The sequence below is a fragment of the Mesoplodon mirus genome, assembly GCF_964341445.2.
Source record: "Mesoplodon mirus genome assembly, chromosome: 20".
NCBI lineage: Eukaryota > Metazoa > Chordata > Mammalia > Artiodactyla > Ziphiidae > Mesoplodon > Mesoplodon mirus.
In genome coordinates, this window is record NC_138996.1 from 25,857,164 (window position 1) to 25,877,684 (window position 20,521).

General features: G+C 40.6%; 1 protein-coding gene across 1 annotated transcript; it reads right to left on the bottom strand.

The window, feature by feature from the left end:
- Positions 1-3,768: 3,768 nt before the first annotated feature.
- Positions 3,769-9,491, bottom strand: TRIML1 (tripartite motif family like 1; the record flags this gene model as incomplete). Its single annotated transcript, XM_082608571.1, has 6 exons — positions 3,769-4,319; positions 5,645-5,742; positions 5,918-5,940; positions 7,194-7,424; positions 8,749-8,844; positions 9,084-9,491. The coding sequence occupies 6 exons, from the start codon at positions 9,489-9,491 to the stop codon at positions 3,769-3,771; spliced, it is 1,407 nt and encodes a 468-aa protein (XP_082464697.1).
- Between the last annotated feature and the right edge of the window lie 11,030 nt (positions 9,492-20,521).

Here is a 20,521-nt window from a genome sequence, read left to right on the forward strand (position 1 = left end):
CCATAGGGCAGAGGAAAACATGTTCACTTGTCTTAAAGCTGTGTGTCTGCAACTTCAGTGTGGAAATGCCAGTGAGTAAGACATCCTGGACTCCCTGTAGTACACATTAAACTTTTGTAGCAGGATGTATGACCTTCAGACACGTGCCCGCAGGATCCACAGGCAGCTTTCCCACCTGCAGAGAGATACTTGGGGAATAATTAGAAATGTACCCAAAGGTTTATGTACATATACGTTCATCACAGTGTCGTTTATAATAACTACAAATGGAAAACAATCTAAAATGTCCCACAGTAGGGGAATTATTAAGTAAATTAGGGACACTCATATGGTAAAATATTACTCCCATTAGGAATTATATTTTCCAAAACAATTACTTTTAATACACAATCCTATATTATTTCTGGATGCTGGAAGATGGAAAAACAGCTGTAAAGAACATTACAAGACTAATTGGGGAATTCTTTAATTAGATTATTTATTAGATATCATTAAATAATATTTATTGACTATATATATATATATATATATATTTTTTTTTTTTTTTTTTTTTTTTTGCGGTACACGGGCCTGTCACTGTTGTGGCCTCTCCCGTTGCGGAGCACAGGCTCCGGACGCGCAGGCTCAGTGGCCATGGCTCACGGGCCCAGCCGCTCCACGGCATGTGGGATCTTCCAGGACCGGGGCACGAACCCACGTCCCCTGCATCGGCAGGCGGACTCTCAACCACTGCGCCACCAGGGCAAGCCCTGAATGTATATTTTTATATAATAAATGTAATTTAACAAAATGTACTAATTCTTAGAAGATACGTATATATTTAAAGATAAAAAAGCTGTATTTTCAAGAAATATCTAATGATGAGAAGTTCACAATATATATAATTTAAGGTAATTAATTTTCATTTTGCTTAAAATATACATAGAAAAAGAATTAGAAAGATACACACCAAAACATAACATTGGTTATCTGTGTAAGTGAGATTACATCCAACTTTTACTTTATTTTTTGTACATTTCCACATTTTTCTTTTTTCCTACTGTGACCTATTATATTTTGTTCCCACTCCTCCAAGGTATAAGCACAGGGAGAAATCCAAGACTAGGGAGAGGCTGATTGGGCACATCATTGAGTTAAATTAGTGTAGGAGGTCCTTGTAAAGTAGTCCAAAGTAAGATAAGGTACCAATAAGCTCAAAGAATAACAGGTCAAAATTATGTCATGGGAGGGGGAGGGAATAACTAGAGCAGGAGGATCGATAAAGACCTGATTTGAAGAATGGAGTTTCATTGGTAAATCAGATTTCAGGGCAAGATATGTATAATATTTTATTTTTAAGGTACTCTAAGGCAAACAAAGAAAAAATTTTTAAAGGTAATCAAACTGCAGTCCTGCCTGGAATCCTATGTGATATCCTCCAACCTCAAGACCAGACTGTCCCCTGTCCTCCAGCCAGATGTGGAGAGGTTGGGAAGGAAATGGCAATGATTCTGGATTCCATTTGGTAATGTTCACTACAAGAGGCTACCAGTGACTTGCTATCTCCTGGGGAAGTTGTCCATTCAGGAAAGGGTGGAAGAGAGAGACTTGGGAAGGAGAGGGGGAGTTAATGGGGGGATAAAAGGGATAGCTTGAGGGATGGTAGCAGGTTCCTTGTGGGACGCCATTCATGTTGAAGGAAATGTCTTTGTCAAATGTTCTGTCTGAGGCAGTGAGACCCACACCCTTGAACAGTGCAAGGGGATGCATTTGCCAAGCAAGGGAGCACTTCTTTTCATTTTTCATTCTGGCCACTCTTGCTCCCATCCTTACCACCACGTCTGCTTGGCTTGAAATTTGTATCTAGGAACCCTGGGAGAACATCTTCTTGCACCTTTTACATAGTTATTTATGCAAACCCAGAAGAGTAAGAATAATATAGATTTAATCTTCCCCCCACACTCAATCAGTGGCAGTCCCAGTGTAGATAATCATGCAGCCAAGATCCACTCAGGATGACTTTCCCAGAGGGGAAAAAATATGCTGGTTTCCTTGGCAATACCAACCCCTCTGGGACAAAGAGAATTAATAAATAAATAAATAAATAAATAAAAGGGCTATCACCAGGATTATACTACAATTAAATGTACTCTAAATTAAAATGTATTACTTTTTATATTCATTTATCAAAATTTTTAAAAATTCAATTTTTTTATAATTGACAATATATTCAAATATGCTTGGTGTTTGCTATTTATAATTTACTTCTTAGCTTTTTGAGATGATAAATCAAGAAATAAAATTTAGTAAAATGAAAAATGGGAAGCAGCCACAAATTATCTGAAAAGGATGTGATTGGCTCACCTCCTCCACAATTCTCTGAGTATATGTGATGTCAGGGTGAAAATGCAAGTAGGGAACTCAAAGAACAGAAGATGGCATTATCTGGGATTTAAAGTCTAGTTTATGTCTGCTCCCCACCTTTGAGGGCACAAGATTAAAAGGTATAAGATTGAAAGACAAAGCAGATCTAGATTAATGAGAACGGTGAACAGAGACGCTAAAGTAAACCCAGTTACTGACCTCCTTCTATGATTTTCTATGCTGATTAAGAGGTTCAGTTATCAACTTTTCCTCACTTATTCTCTAATGTACAAAGTAGAACCTGTGATCAATTTTTTCTTAATAATTTTGCAGTCACGCATGGGTTAAATCCATCAGTTTTCTTGTCAGAGACTGAAAATACACTAACTTATCTGAGTAGGAAAAGGAGGGGAAGAGGTGCCCTCTGTGACTGGTGACATCCTGCAAATGAGAGCAAGAAGGAAGAAATTAAAGGAAAAAAAAAAAAAAAAAAAAAAGAAGCCTGTAAGGACAGAACACTAAGAACGGGGAGCCTGAGTAAGACCAGCCAAAAGAAGCATCTTCGCTCAGTCACTACCCCCTTCCTAAACCCTGGCATGTTAGGATAAAGAGTAGGCTTGATTTGGTCTTGCAGAGATAAAAAGCCTTCTGCTCATAGCAAATAGCAAAAGCTCAGAAAATAACCTTATATAAAACTCAAAAAGCCACTCGGCATCCACAGCCTTGATAACATTTATTGGCTAGGGACTTTGCTCTGTCATCTTTGAACATATTAACAAACAACAAAAGGTGCCATCCTCTTGTGAATACGGTAACACGAATGCCTCGATGATATTCACACATATCTTCGTAGTGTCTGAACACATAAGTCTTCCTGAGTACAAATACTCCAGGCCCCACAGGATGGGAAGAAAATCGACTTTTCAGAGGAGGCTGAGTCATGAGTGAAAAGGAGAACACATACCTCCAGCCCCCTGGAGGAGTTGGGATTGCCCCGGCACACAGAGCTTTGCACGTAGGACAAAGATACATGGAAATAGTAAAGTTTTTAGAGTCAAATAAATAAATACACTTGAAAAAAAATACATATATTTATAAAACTGGCCTATGACAATGGGATTCTGGTCAATAGGAACTAGTTCGATCTCTCCATTTTCAGTGATCAGCACATACAGGGGGTAGTCTAGATAATGAATTTGGTTAAAGACACAGGATATGATCAGCTTTCTCCTATTGGTATTAGAAGTTGATTGTCCAATTTGGCTGTTCATTGGGGGCTCAAGTTAATGGAAATTCTTGGGGGTTGGGGGTAATCTTTCCTTTCAGATCACCTGATGTTAATACTGTCAATGCATTAATCATCCTAATTAATAGTCACCTGTTGGTCTTAGACCTCATTCTCAGAAAAGGCTGAGGGAGCCTCCCTCAGACATGGTTATTCAGTGAGCAGATGGTAAGAGGGCCTGTGTTTGTCCCTTCATTTGGGAGACAAGGGGAGAAGATGGGCCTGAGAGCCTCTTGGAAAAAGGCTGGAGGGAAACTGTAGATAAGGGACTCATCTGTCACACTGTAGAATGCTATGTGTCCGGACTCATAGTCTAAGAAAACACCAACCTTATGCACTGGCTCTCTAACAGGTAGGCCTTTCAAAGGTGATGAGACCCAAAGACTATAATCATCTCCAATTTTTAAGCCTATAAGTGAGAAGAGGTCCCCTGGAGGCTTGGGGAGATTCCCCTTTCTGCTCACTGAGTCCTTGCAGATGCCCACCTCCCACTCAGTCTTGTTGCCCACTTCCACCTCCCAGTAGTGTCTCCCGCAGGTGAAGATCTGAGCGCCCAGCACCGTTGCACACTGGTCAAATCTTTCGGGGTTGTCAGGCAACTGCTGTCGGAATCCTCCACATTTCACACTTTTCAGATCCTCAGACAAGACAAGATAGGCGTTGGCCGTGGCTGGATCTAGGGTTATATCCGCTGCAAGAAGGAAAAAGAATGAATCCTCATTTGCATTGTAGAAAATCCTCTTATGTATGTGGAATTGAAATTAAGGTCTTAGTATCTAGTCCTATTTTTTAAAACTTAATTTAGGTGAATGTGGTGGGCAGTGTCTCTGAGCCCCTTCTTTTAGTGTTTTACAAAACACAAGAGAGTGTATCTCTAAAAGGAAACCAAAGAGAGTCATGTCAAGAGTGATATTGGATCTCTGATAATGGAATGGAGGTAGTTCTGTTTATAAGACAGTTTTAGAACTAGGAGCTATTTATCCACACAGGTCATATCTTTTGTCATTTGTATTTGCTTTAGCCAAGGTTGGTTATGGTTCTTCAGTTGGGGTGGGAGAGAAATATAGTTATCACTTACTGAACTTCTACTTAGGTGCCAGGCATTTTCTGTACATTATCCCATTTAATTATGGCAAGTATTGTTATCTTTTTTCCATTTTCATAAAAGAAAAAACTGAGGCTCATAAAGGTTAGGAAACGGGGCCAAGATTACAAAGTTACTGAGTGTTTGAATAGCAGCTCCTAATCAGCATTTTTCATTACGTCATGCTTAAGTGCAACTTCTTATGAGTTAGTGCAACCACCAGTGACCATTTGATGAAACGCATTTTGAACCACTGAGAGAGCTCCTCTCCCAGACTCCTGGGAGGAACTTTCATTGATTATCCAGATAAGATTAGGCACCCCATCATACCATTTCATACTTTTATTTATAGATCAAATCCCAATCACTAATTCTCTGTTTAATATCATTCTCCTCAATCTCCCTAAGTTCTACAGAAGCAAAGGCAAGTCTGTCTTATTCATCATTGTAAGTACACTCAGAGACTGAAAACACAGTACCTACTAAAGCACATAGTAGGCACTTCTCAAATATCTGTTGAGTCCAAAGTCCATTAGGCCTTCTTCTGAAGGTCAGATGGTCCACAAGATAAAAGGTGAAAACTAATGCTGACCTCTGTAGACGTTAGCCAGCCTAAATATTTAGAGCATTTTAAAAGGACATTCCTTGAATGTTCCCTCACTGAGATTTAAGAGTTTAAATCAGCTTTTATCCTGACAAGAACAAAGGTAGAAATGCAGAAACCCCTGAGGAGGTATGTGTATGTGTGCATGTGCAAGGCAATGGGATGAACAAAACAACAATGAAAACAAAGGAAGGAGCAGAACTCAGAAAACAAAGCCAGATCAAACATCAGTCAAGTCCCAGTGCTTCTGTCTGTTCCAGCAGGGATGGCCTATGGCCCCCATTAACTCTGAAAACCCCTGGAGGTTCAAAAAATCAGGCTGACTTACTGCTAAACTTTCTTAGCATCTCCCTCATTCCAGTGATGTGGCACAGAGTCAATTCCGTGGTGATGGCCTCTGGACACTGAAGCAAGAGTGGTTTACTCCTACAGGAGGGCAGAGACAGTCACTCAGTCTCCTCCGCGCAGACTGCGTGACCTGCTCCAACTTGAGAATCCAGCTCATTTTGCCCCAGCAGCATGGACTCTCTCTCATCCCCACTCTGATAACCTATTGCATCAACACCACACCCCAATGACTGAACACAGAATTGAAACCTACCTTTCCAGTATTCCTCTCACATCCTAAGGGTATAAAAGAAAGAAGGTTAGTATTTGTGCACTTTGATCACTAGCAAAGACTGAATCCCTTTTGGATACAGTCCTTTGGAAATTTCACAGAATCCCCTTCTCGTGGCTCTAGAACACCTTGAGTGGGAGAGCATATGGTAGAAAAAAACCCAAACTTCTTCTAGGGGTGAGTTCTTTTGAACATGAGATGGTTCTCCCAATGACTAGAGATCTCTTTTTCTCATATTGTCACTTTGTTGAGAGAATCTATTGCTGAGAAAGGAGCCAAACTATTAGCCTCCTTATCCAATGCCTCCAGGAGGTAGAGCTAAGAAAGGAAAGTAACCCAGTGAGAGCTGAGACTACACCTGTGTGCAGTTGGACTGGGTTGTTGGGAAGGCACCAAATTAAATAGCATTCTGTGGAGCCAGTCTAGGAAAGAGACATGAAGCTGGAGACTGGAAGCTGGAACATAGCTTAGTTTAAGAAGGTCCCAGGGCTTCCCTGGTGGCACAGTGGTTGAGAGTCCGCCTGCCGATGCAGGGGACATGGGTTCGTGCCCCGGTCTGGGAGGATCCCACATGCCGTGGAGCGGCTGGGCCCATGAGCCATGGACGCTGAGCCTGCGCGTCCGGAGCCTGTGCTCCGCAGCGGGAGAGGCCACAACAGTGAGAGGCCCGCGTACAGAAAAAAAAAAAAAAAAAAGAAGGTCCCAAAGAATGCAGTAGTAGCCTAGGAAGGCAGTAGAGCAAAGATGGTGAGGATTTGGGGCTCAGTACACAGAATACCTGGGTTCTGTCACCTACTAGCTATTTGACAGGCAAACTATCTAACTGCCATAGGTCTGAATTATTAATCAATTGCTACTATTAACCCATTTTGTAGATAACAATCACTTGTTGTAAATATCATAATAGTATTTAACTTTATCAGGTCTTTTTGAGGATGTAATTTAATGTGCCCAACACCTAGTAAATGTTCATTAAACTTAAATTTTTTATTTGGCAAAGCTGAGGTTGCAGCGAGGCAGGCACACAAAAAAAATTGAAGTCATCATTTGACTTGGTTCGGATGTATATTCCTCTGTGTTTTTCTTCCTCTTCAAGACTTTATTTATACTATATAGAACCACTCATTCTTTAGGAAAACTTTTTTGGGGGCCAGAACTTAATTTTTCAGGTAAATAAGGAAAAGTTTATTTTGTATGACTTGAAATATGATAGGGGACTACGTGTGTTTTTTTCCATGAATTTCTCCAATATTCTTACCTCAAATGACTCTATGGTCGAGTTCTGACACATAGACTCTATCTGTCCAATCATTTTTCTCAGGCTTCGAATTTGCTGGGTCAGCTTGATCTCACTGTACCTCAGTCTCTTCAGGTTCTCTCTTTCCTCCATTTCCAGTAACTGGAGCTGCAGCTGCTCCTCCTCCTTCAGGAACTGGCGCATTTTTGCATATTCTGACACAACAACCTGTTTACAGGTCTTTGTCTCTTCCTGCCATCATGCGTGTGTGTACACACACACACACACACACACACACGAACAATATAATAAAGTTAGTAACAGAAACACTTATGTAGATTTTTAATCCTTACAAAGTTCAAGAGTTCCATTGTGACAGTTCTTGAAACCTGACACATAAGACATACAGTCTATTGACTAGCTGGGTGGATAGTTTGATATTTTAGAAGATGTTGTACTGTAGCTATAGTAGCAAAGAAAACCAAAATTTCTACTCCTAGGAGGCTGTCATTCTATTGGGAACAATGAAAAGTAAACAGTCAAGTAAAAATATAATAGATGGTGATCAGTACCATTATTTTTTAAAAAGTAAAGCAAAATAAAGTAAGAAAAAAATTAGGGGAGGGACTTCCCTGGTGGCGTAGCACTTAAGACTTTGCGCTCCCAATGCAGGGGGCCCAGGTTTGATCCCTCATCAGGGAACTAGATCCCACATGCATGCCGCAGCTAAGAGTTTGCATGCCACAACTAAGGAGACTGAGAGCTGCAACTAAGGAGCCCGCTGGCTGCAACTAAGGAGCACACGTGCCTCAATTAAGACCCAGTGCAACCAAAGAAATAAAACTTTTTAAAATAAATAAATAAATAATAAATAAATAGATAAATAAATAAACAGGGTAACTGCTTAGTTCTTTAAAAAAAATAGGGGAAAAAGCATGCATTCATTTATTCAACAAATATTTATTCAATGAAGTAGGCAATGGATCACATACTAGGACTAGAAATGATCATCACAAATACTCCCATGTAAGAACTCAAAGATTATTGGAATAATCAGATACACGCTTATTTTTTTAATATTTTATAAAATATTTAATTCTGTGCTTTGCTAGACAGCTCAAATTCTGATCTGTGACTAACCTCAAGCTTTTGTTCAGGTGTTCTAATCCACACTACTATTTTGCTTTAATTTCCCTTTCTGTTTATTTCTTTTTTATCTGCCCCTTTTCCCCCAAAGGATTTGAGATGTACCTTTTTCTGTCAACTTCCATTCTATGTTATATGTCTATAACTTGTATATTTAATAATTATAATCAGAGCAGAAATAAAGGTAGCCACCATGTGGTATAGGTACACCAAGAAGGGAGAAATAAGCCAGCCTGGGGATGGGAGAATTTGAGATGAGTCTTGAGATTCCCAGATGGACAAGCAGAGGTGGGCAGCCCAAAGCAAGGATACTGCATGTTATAGGACTGGGACTGGAAAATGTTGTCATTTTCCCCTTGGTATTTCATGACATGTCCCTTTAGTCCTCATAGAATCACATACAAGATGCAAAAGTGAACAAGATACTGACCTTACACAATATCACTCTCTCCTTCTCATGGGTTACTATAACCTGAGTTTCATTTTTCTTTTTACGCAAAATATTTAGGGTTTCCTGGAGTTTCTCCTGCAATAGAAACAAACTCTGTGGCAAATGAGCAGAGCACCGGGTCATGAAGGCGTCTTGAGGACCAGTAACCAGATGACTGAGACTCTAGACCAAAGGGTGAGGCAGGACCCACACCAAATTTGTGGTCTGGTGCCTGGAGATTAGCACCAGGAATGTCACCCATAGAAAATATTATGGGAATTAAGCGATGGAGCCTGATTTGTGTTCTGAAATTTATATCAAGCAGCCAATCTTACTTTGTGATGCTTCTCAGCCTCATTCAAGAGATTCCTTCTGTTTATTCCATGACCTTGGGTTGAGAAATCGTTTACACCCTGCTCATCATCAGACAACATCTTAGTGGCAGCTAGCCTTCTCTCATAGCTGCCTTGGTTGCCCTCACTCTGCAGCATCTGGGATCTGAGCTGCTTGCCGATGCCAGCCACCCTCCCCAGACGCTCATTGAGCTGGAAATATGGGATCTCCAAGGTCCTCCAGCACTCAGGACAAGATAAAGGAGTGGTATGTTCCTCCCAGCTTCTCAGGAGACACACCAGACAAAAGCTGTGCCCACACTCAGTGGTCACTGGGCTGGTGAAATAGTCCAAGCAGATCAAACAGGTCAGTTCCTCCCTGAGATTCTCCATCAAATATGCTGTAGACATTTTCTCAAAGGACATCAGAGCAAGGTCACGCCTTTATTCTGGGATTAGAAAATCCTCCCTGAGAGTCTACTGTTTTGAGTAACTAGTGGGTAATCAGTTGCTATGGTGTTATTACATGAAATTCTTATTCTCCTCTGTGACTGATTTCACAAAGCCAATTATGACTTAATGTGGAACCTCTGTATACTGGGTTCATCATCAACCCCAAACTTTTAAGGAATCTCATCGTACAAGCAAGCCACACGCTGGATACTGAGGATACTTGCTCCCAACAGTTGTCATTTCAAGAGTCGCTTACTGTATATGAATAACACCTTGAAACCGTTGAAACACTTTGGTTTTACGCTGGAGGTGTGGGTAATTTGGTGTAAGCCAGTACAGAGATTTAAATTATGATGATCTCTGATAATATCTGAATTGGAATCTCCTCCAAATCTTTTAGAAAACTCCACTAATGGAATCTAGTTGAGAAACTGAAGGAAGAAAACTATAATATATATTTCTTCACTCATTAGGCCCTTTTCTTTCTTTGACCAAAGCCTACAAACTTTTTGCTCCTTTATCAGGTACTGTGTCCTTTGATTTAATTTTATTCATCCCCCAAAATGAGAATAATTCCAATGAAGTATTCCCTGACTTTCAATGTACAATGGATTACTAGAGTTATATTTATTGCTCTGCCCTGCAGACCATGATACTCACCTCTCTGCTACCATAGAAAGCATCAAAAACATCATTGTTGTTGGAAGTTGCCTCAAGGAGCCATTACACTATGGAGTGGATGGAAAGACATATTTGGGGATAAATATAATTTTGCTCACTTATTTTCATTCTTTGAAAATGTTTAAACTAGGCCTTCTTAAACCTCTTATCACTGCTTACTGGACAGAAATTAAATGTGTAGACATTATTTTTAGACTGACGAAAAAATAAATATATAGTATGCAAACCATGTGCAATGACCTCTGAGATTAGTGCCAAATCCTATAAATTTGCTGTCTTATGCTCAGGAGTCCTTTCTTGCCATGGCCCGTTCTCCACTCACTACATGCCAGGAAGTGGAATCTTAAAAGCTTCCTCAGAGTCTAACCAGTTCTGTCCTCCCATTAAGTTCATACCTTATTTCTATCTTTCTCCTGTCACTCTCCAGCTTGGCAACCTTCTATGGGTCTCCATTACCTGTGTTATTCCATTAATTCCTTTCTGACTTTCATGGTTCCAACTGATGCTTCTTTCCCACTCATCTCCAGCAGGATGTTGAGTGTTTCCTTACCTTGAACTTTTGTTCAAAAAGGAGTTTTCTAGCCCGAAATAGTTCTTCCTCCACCTTCCTTCCTCCTAGTCAAAACTCATTTTTCTGAAGTCATTAATGTTTTAATCATACATCCTTTGTGAATGAGTGGGATGAGGTTTTTTGCTAGCAAAAGGAAAAACTAGAGCAAAGAGTTATACTAGCTTAAATAGGAAGAGTGGTAGCATCAGTTTGGGGTCATGAAATCTCTACTGTTCAGATTGCTTCTACGCTAGTAACTGGGGGCTTCAAAATATTGTTAGGAGTTAGTCTCAAGTAAGGGTCTTGCAAAACACACACACACACACAAAACCAAAAAACGACACTAACATGAATTGCCATCTCTGGAAAAGGATTTATGAATTACCACCTACATTCAGTGTGTTATTCACACACAAACTCAGGAATCTTTAACGTTGACCAGAATCATTAGAATAAGCCCTACCATAGAGTTATGGTACATCACAGAGCCTGTATTCCAATTTGGAATGGGGAGACTGGCATGTTCTAAGTTCAAGTCACACTGATCTGTTCCATCCCACTTCCCTCTTCCAAATAAACTTTCATAAACTCAACACAATAACCATATCTTATTCATTGCTGACTAGAAGAATTCTTTTGCATGTAGCAAAGGCTCAATTTGTCTGTAAATAAGTTTTAAATGAACAACTAGGGGAACCATATTGTTGTAGAATCACAGTCTTTTATCTAACTGGAAGCCAAGAGATCATATAATCCAACTATCTTCTAAAGATGATGAAGAAACTAAGACAAATAAATTGAGTTGGTTCCCTGAATACTTACTCTGAGTCAGGCCAGGGCTAGGAAGCTGGGTCTCCTACCTCCTGTCATTCTCTTCTGTCAAGAGTACACTGCATCTCACTTGTTGTCTTGTGAGTGGGTGAAAATTTCCAGTTATGTCAATGAAATGAATATGGCTCAAGTGCTTTCAGAAGGAAATTAGAGAGCTATCATTATGGAGTGATCATGTGACAAGCATCTGAAATCACTGGCTACACTCACTATTGGGAATGCAGACTTTTTCTTTACCTTCTCTCTGAACACAGTGATTAGGCTTAATTCACAGATGACGACGTTTATAGAGTGGGCCAGACTTCCCAGAATACATTACACCAACCCTCGGGTACTGTACTGCCAGACGTGATTTCTGAGATCAGCAACTCAAATAGCTTTTTCTCTGGCCTGTCTCCTCCTACGGAGGTGACAGTAAGGATACCCCAAGAGGTCCACAGTCACAACTGTCACCAACATGTAATTAGGGTTGGAACACACAGAAAAGAGGAACCTTAAGGATACAGTGAGGGCTGGGAGTTCCCTGGCAGTCCAATGGTTAGGACTCAGTGCTTTCATTCCAGTAGCCCAGGTTAATCCCTGATCGGGGAAGATCCCACAAGTCATGCAGTGCAGGCAAAAAAAAAAAAAAAATATATATATATATATATATATATATATATATATATATATAAATATATATAGTGAGTGCTTATTCATTGATATACATATACATATGTATATTTATACAGTGAGAGCTTATTCATTGGTGAAGGCAGTGGATTAGATAGGGACATAATTTGAAAAATATCTTGCTTGAAAGCCTGGTTTTAAAAAATATGTCTGTCATTTCATATCAGTGTGGAAAAGATAGATTATCCAACAAACGGTTTAGGACAGGTAGGGGTAGCCATCTGGGGGAAAAAAAAAAAAAGTTGGATCTCTACCTAACAGTTTACACCAATGTGTATTCCAGATGTGTGTGTGTGTGTGTGTGTGTGTGTATTTTCCTCATTCTAGTCATGAATTTCTACTCATATTACTTCCCTTTGTATTGCTTTTTTCACCTTATTATTTTAGTTTTGTATGTGTTTTTGTTCTAGATTACCCCACATCTATTTAACAAGTGAAAAGCATATTTGTTAAACATATGGCCAATTATTGCATCCAAAGGATGAAGCACATTGTAGAAGGAGATAATTGGTAACTTAGTAGAAATTTAAAACGGAAGACTTAAAGAAGGCTTTTTAAAGTGTGCTTTGGAGTTAGCCACCACTAAGGAAAAAATGAAGCTAAAATAACTAAAAATTAAATATTTCTATACAGCAAAGTAATAAAATAACGAAATAAATGTTTGAAAATTACAATCTAGGAAAGAGACTTTGGAACACGTGTGTCAAATACCTTACCTTAAATTATGAAGAGGTCATCAAAAAAGTATACTTAAAAATAATAGCTCTTCTTATTACTATATAGCCATTTAAAAATAACAGATCTGGGGGCTTCCCTTCCCTTCCCTGGTGGCGCAGTGGTTGAGAGTCCGCCTGCCGATGCAGGGGACACGGGTTCGTGCCCCGGTCCGGGAAGATCCCACATGCCGCGGAGCGGCTAGGCCTGTAAGCCATGGCCGCTGAGCCTGCGCGTCTGGACCCTGTGCTCCGCAACGGGAGAGGCCGCAACAGTGAGAGGCCCGTGTACGGCCAAAAAATAATAATAATAATTAAAAAATAACAGATCTATTTATATACACTGACATGACATGACATCCATTAAATGATATTAAGGGGGGAATACATTTTTACTCCCCCAAATAGTTTAAGTATAAACAATAAAAATTAGGTTATATATGTATTTTTTCCTACAAAAATGAGGCCATGCTATAGAGGTTGATAGTGTATCTGTATACACAAAGGCATAGAAAAAATATGGAATTTCATGGATATGACACCAAAAGCACAGACAACAAAAGCAAAAATAGACAAGTGGGACTACATTAAACTAAGAAGCTTCTATACCACAAAGGGAACAATTAACAGAGTAAAAAGGCAATCAACAGGAGAAAATATTTGCAAACCATGTATCAGATAAGAGGTTAATTTCCAAAATATATAAGGAAATCTTACAACTCAACAGCAGAAAAACAACAACAAAATAACACAAAACTAATAACCCAATTAAAATATGGGCTAAAGGGACTTCCCTGGTGGCACAGTGGTTGAGAGTCCACTGAGTGGTAGAATTTTTTAAAAAAGAGTGGTAGAATTTAAATTCATTGGCTGCTTTGGCATTTTCATAGAGGAAATGTTTCATTCTGGCTGGAAAATCAGGGAAAAATTCATTTGATCTGTACCTTTAAACTAAAGGCTAAGTACATTTCAAACAAAGGAATAAGCTACTATTTAGAAGTGAGAAAACTCTGAGGATATTTGAAGAATAAAATACAGGATCTGACAGTGGGTCAAAATATTACAATAACAAAAAATCTAGATTGTAACATTCTGTTTATCCAAGAAATATTAAAAGACCCAATTCAGCTTAGAATAACCTTTGTTATTCTTTCTAGGTAGCACGGACAACACCTGGAGGGCAGATCAGAGGGGAGGGTCCTGGTGTTATAAATTCATACTCAGTTAAAAGTTGTAACCCAGCGACTCCTGCTGAGTTGCCAAGGTCGGTGGTTGAGAGTTGCCTTCCAGAGCTTTGACAATTTACACATCTTATATGAGAATTTAAGGTGAGGTGTTTTTGTTTGTTTTTCTGGAGAATAAACCCTTTATTTGTTCATCCCTTTGCATTAAGGAAAGTTAATTGTTGAAAATGTATTTGTTCCATGCTTCATGCTGGATGCTTTATGTACTTTATCTTCTAAAGAGATAAAAAGGGAAGCCGAGGAAAAGAAAAAAAATGTATGAGTTGGGAAGCCTGACCAGGAAAATTTTTAAAGCAGTTCAAACAAATAGTGAAATATAAGAATAAAAAGACATGGTCTAAATTTAGGATGGACTATTAAGAAAAAGGAGTTATAGTGTAACTTTCCCCTTTTTAATAGGGAGTATGGGACTTGAGATTATTACAAATAATTTTGAGTTACTACCCGTGTAAACAGTATTTAATATCAGTAAAGGATAATGCTAGATTAAAAAAAAAAACAAACCTCGAGTGCAAGGGTCACTTGTGTCTTGCTTCTATCATATGACACCCTTTATGAGATGCCTATCACTTAATTCCGCAGGAATTATTAAATATCTTCACGTTCCAGGTGGTGTACCATACCCAGTAAATTAGAAAAATAATTATCCCACAGTACACAAATATTTTATAGGTAAAGAAACAGATGCTTATGTGTATACATGGTGCTTCCTCATCTTTAATGGGAAAGTCTGCTTTTTGCTTTTCTCAAGGAAATCTTTTTTTTTTTTTTTAATATTTATTTATTTATTTATTTATAGCTGTGTTGGGTCTTCGTTTCTGCGTGAGGGCTTTCTCCAGTTGCAGCAAGTGAGGGCCACTCTTCATCGCGGTGCGTGGGGCCTCTCACTATCGCGGCCTCTCTTGTTGTGGAGCACAGGCTCCAGACACGCAGGCTCAGTAATTGTGGCTCACGGGCCTACCTGCTCTGCGGCATGCGGGGTCCTCCCAGACCAGGGCTCGAACCCGTGTTCCCTGCATTGGCAGGCAGATTCTCAACCACTGCGCCACCCGAAGGGAAGCCCTCTCAAGGAAATCTTAACATTTATTCCTAAGATTCTCTCACCATAAAACAGTATCTTTAGAGGAACAAAAGCATGAGACTAGCTAGTACAAAAAGAGAACTCTGGCACTGTACCAAGCACCATTCTCAACACTTCTATATATTTACTTACTTAATCCTCTCAACGGCCCTAGAAGATAGATATGAGTTCTATCCTCACAGGTGAGAAAACAAGCCCTAGTTATGAACCTTGCCCTAGATCCACAGAGGTGGCCTAACTTCAGTGTCCATGCTATTACCCACAGAGCTATACTGCCATTTCCACAGGACTGAATGAGTCACAAACATTAAACTCAAGGGGTTTACAATTGTGACCAAAAACAGGTTTGCTGGTTATGCAAGGATCCAGTCAAATCAAGCCCTGAAGGTCGATGGTAAGTGTCTCCCCCTCCAACTATCCAGTGGTAATTGGTGCCAGATACTGCAGGTGGCGCTCCTCCCGTGTTTATGTATTGTTTGCAGCCAAAGATGTCAAGGTCTTAAGAGAGCACTTCTAGGTAAGTTTGTGACACAGCTTCTTAAGAGAGCCCATGGAATCTCTTGAGAAAAAACAAATTGTCACTTTCTTCACCACCCTTGCCCTTTCTTGGACATTGAGGTACAAAAGGTCTAAGAAAATACCTGTTGGGCTAGGGTGCCAATTATAGTTGGAGAGAACCCTAGAGAAGAACGGGGGTCTTAGGCATAGCTGGGAATTCATGAATTGTAGCAATTCATGCCAGTAATCAGGTACTGTATGAGTGTGCTTGGGGAAAGTTGCTGCAAGTATAAGAACTAAATGCTAAGTGCCTTTAAGGAGCTGTGACACGAGGGACCAGGCAATATTGTTCTGATTACGATTGAAACTAAGGGAAGTTTAAACAAACAAGCAAACAAAAAAGACTTTTAGGAATACTCAGGGAAGAGCACCCCCAAAAGGTTGAACTCTGTTGGCAGAGCAACTGGGGATGCAAAGCACGTTTTATGGTCACAAGGTAGGCTAGGACATTGAGGTTTCGTCTATGCCACCTTCTAGGTGCCCCAAAATGCCTCTTTTTTAAACCCTTTCAGTCTTTTAGAGTTGTAGTTCTCAAACTTAGTTGTATGTGTTCACCTGATAAGTTAACTTATACCTGAAGTTAATAAGTTAAATAATACCTGAAGCCTATGGCCTACCTCCAGAGGTTCTGATTAGATTGGTTTAGTGCCCTAATTGGAAGAGTATGTCTCAGCATCACCTGGAACTTTTTGGAAGTGTAAACTTTTGAGCCCCGCCCCAGACCTACTGAATCAAAACCTCTGGGGTGGGGCCCAGCAATCTGTGCTTTAACCAGATCTCCTGGTGACTCTGATGTACTCTAAAGCTTGGAGGCCACTGATTTAGGCATCGCGATTGTTAGAGCTCTTCAGAAAACTCTAATATGCAATGAAATTTGAGGGCCAGGAATTCAATGAACAAAACTACTTTGTAAGACTAGGTTCCGCCGCAGTGCAGGCTGGTCCCTTGGTCATGTTTTCATCCTGTCTTTACCAAAGCCATCTGTCTCCCTCCTCCTCTTAGAAACAAGAGTTTGCAGCAGGAATGTGGATGGAGAATAACATTCTGAGAGAGGTCTAAGGTAGAGGAATTAAAGTCCCACACAGGGGGCCTCCCTGGTGGCGCAGTGGTTGAGAGTCCGCCTGCCGATGCAGGGGATACGGGTTCGTGCCCCGGTCTGGGAGGATCCCATATGCCGCGGAGCGGCTGGGCCCGTGAGCCATGGCCGCTGAGCCTGTGCGTCCGGAGCCTGTGCTCCGCAACGGGAGAGGCCACAACAGTGAGAGGCCCGCGTACAGCAAAAAAAAAAAAAAACAAAAAAAAAACAAACAAAAAACAAACAAAAAAAAAAAATAAAGTCCCACACAACTTCTCAATGGGGTAAGAATGGCAATTAAAGCCAATATTTTATAATAACTATAAATGGAGTATAACCTTTAAAAATTGTGAATCATTATATTGTACACCTATAACTTACATAATATTGTACCTCAACTATACTTCAATTTTTAAAAGTGAAAAAAAGTGGGGGAAAAAGATAGCATTACGTGACTGAGAAGATGAAGAATGTGATTGTGAGCTGATTCTGAAGACAAATCTCTGATCTTGCAAAAGACCAGGTTAAAATGAAATTCTTTTTCTTCTTGATCCTTCTCTGCCTCTCTGAAAAGGACAATGGCTGCCTCAGATGTACCAGATCTCATGGAAGAGCTTACTTGTTCTATCTGTTTATACTTTTTTTTTTTTTTTTTTTGCGGTACGCGGGCCTCTCACTGTTGTGGCCTCTCCCGTTGCGGAGCACAGGCTCCAGACGTGCAGGCTCAGCGGCCATGGCTCACGGGCCCAGCCGCTCCGCGGCATGTGGGATCCTCCCAGACCGGGGCACGAACCCACGTGCCCTGCATCGGCAGGCAGACTCCCAACCACTGCGCCACCAGGTAAGCCTGTTTGTACTCTTTGAACAAACCACTTGCAGTTGAACATGGACACGAGTCTTGCTGTGATTGCCTCTTAAGAAATTGGAAGGGAAGCCCTGGTAACAGCACCTGCCTTAAGTGTAAAGAAATTTACAAGGTGAGAGATCCAGGGTGTAACCTGGATGATGGCTGAGGTAGCAAAGTCTTCACATGATGGACTTAAAGACTAGCATATGTGAGATATACCAAGAAAAACTGAAGAGGTTCTGTGAGATAGATCAGATGCCCTTTTGTGAGACTGTAATAAGGAAGAACCTTTGTATTCTATTAGAAGTTAATCACTAAAGGGATGTTGCCTATAAGCTTAAATTATACATAATGGCCCATCTCTGGGAACCCTGCTTCCCAGGTAATAATGAGTATTAAGCTAAGACACCTTTGTTTAGCTCACAGGAAACATCCTGAGCAGGCCCACCTGTGAATGACTTCAGGGAGGAAGAAATTAACACATCCCCTCTGAAGGCTGATGGGAACCAGAAGTGTTTGACGTTACTCCCTCCCCTTTTAGTATAACAGGAACCTGAATTCTAATTCAGGCAGGATGGTTCTCTGGGGCATGAGCCCACCATTTTCTCGGTCTGCTGGCTTTCCAAATAAGGTTGTTATTCCTTACCCCAACAACTCATCTCTCAATTATTGGCCTGTCGTGCAGCGAGCAGTACACGAGCTTAGGCTCGGTAACAAGATCTGTTTTCTTTCTTGAGAAAACAAGCCTCACAATGTTTACCATTAAGAAGGCAAAAATCGGGCTTCCCTGGTGGCGCAGTGGTTGAGAGTCCGCCTGCCGATGCAGGGGACGCGGGTTCGTGCCCCGGTCTGGGAAGATCCCACATGCCGCGGAGCGGCTGGGCCCGTGAGCCATGGCCGCTGAGCCTGCGCGTCCGGAGCCTGTGCTCCGCAACGGGAGAGGCCACAACGGTGAGAGGCCCGCGTACTGCAAAAAAAAAAAAAAAAAAAAAAGAAGGCAAAAATTTTCAAGGCAAAATTGTCTTCCAGACTTTAGGGATTCATTCTCAATCATTCTTTCCTCTTTAAATACCTTGGGTCTTCAAAGTGATACATATTTAAATCATTTTTTCATCCCTGACCTGTCAATTCTGGAGATTTGGGAGCCCCAAAGACCCCATTTTGAATGGGAATAATTAATTTTCACTTTATAACTCAGGCCTAGGTTTGTGTTATAACTTCTATCTTATAGATCTAGCATAACAACCTCCAAGAGGAGTTAATAGTGATCTTTCCTTTTCAGAATGAGGTCCAAGAAATCCTGGATTTTCTACGCAAGGCGTTAGAGTCTCATGAGAGGGACCTTCCTTAGAAGAGAAAAATGAATACGTACGTGTACCTGGCAGTCTGCTGAATAAGGGTGACCACGAGATCAGAGTCTTTGGTGAGTCCAGGCTCGTAGGTTTTAGCTCCACGTTTTACCCCAGCATACAAACACCAGTTTGTTCAAATGTGAGGACCTAGAGTGTACCACAAGGCTGAAAAATAAGTTATCCCCGCAAAGAAGCTAGCACATGAAGAAACCAGAAAAGTATCAATAATTGGACAGTCATGATCTAGAACCTATTGTGCAGTGGCTGTAGTGGTTGTATAAAGAAAACAAACTCGGACACAGTTTCTAGGAAATATATAAGGATTGTGCCCAAAGACCCCTTCTTCAACTCTAATAGGGCGTGGGGAGCACAGGGAGGTCTAGAAGACACAATTATTACGTACAAAGACCTGGAAATAGGAACAAGTCAAACTCATCAGTAAACTAAAGTTACTTGGGAGAAGATAGGCAGGGTCTTATAAATCTAAAGAAATCTTAGTTGACTCCAAAGAAGTAAATTCATATCAACTAAAGTGTTAAGAGACTGGCATAGTCAGATTTTTTTTTTCTATGACTGGCTGTAAACTGGGTTCAAAATAGCCAAAAGTGTCACAGATCTTGATAGTTGGTTGCAGTGCTAAGCTGAACCAGGGGAATGGCAATGGGGATGGAGAGAAGTCAACTTACTAATGATGTGTAAAGGAGACTAGTGTCTTAGTCTTTTTGGGCTCCTATAACAAAATACCACAGATTGGGTGGCTTATAAACATTTACCGCCCACAGTTCTGGAGGTTGGAAGTCCAAGATCAAGGTGCCAGCCTGGTCACAGTCTAATAAGGACCTTCTTCTGGTTCTCACTGTGTCTTCACACAGAAGGGATTAGGGAGCTCCGTGGGATCTCTTTTAGCACTAATCCCATTCATCAGGGCTTCACCCTCATGACCTCATCACCTCCCAAAGGCCCCCACCTCCTAATACCATCACATTGGGGGGTTAGGATTTTAACATAAATTTGGGGAGGATACAAATATTTAGACCATAGCAATAGCTGAGACTTAACTATAGAAGTATGGAGAATACAGACACTGATAATACAGATATCTTTGAACAACTGAGTGGATATTGTTGCCTTTTTCATAGGAAGAGAATGGGGCTAGAAGGGTATGTGCGTATTCTGGATTTGTTGACTCTGAGGTACCTGAGTGATCTCTGAATAGAGATTTCCAACAATCAACGTACTCAAACCTATGAGTCTGAAGATCAGCAGAAAGATCTAAACTAGAGATGAGTATTTAGCATACAGATGGTAACTGAAGACTAAGGAACAGATAACTGCCCAGGAAGAATATGTAAAATGAGTCATATAGGTTGGAATGATCCTAGAA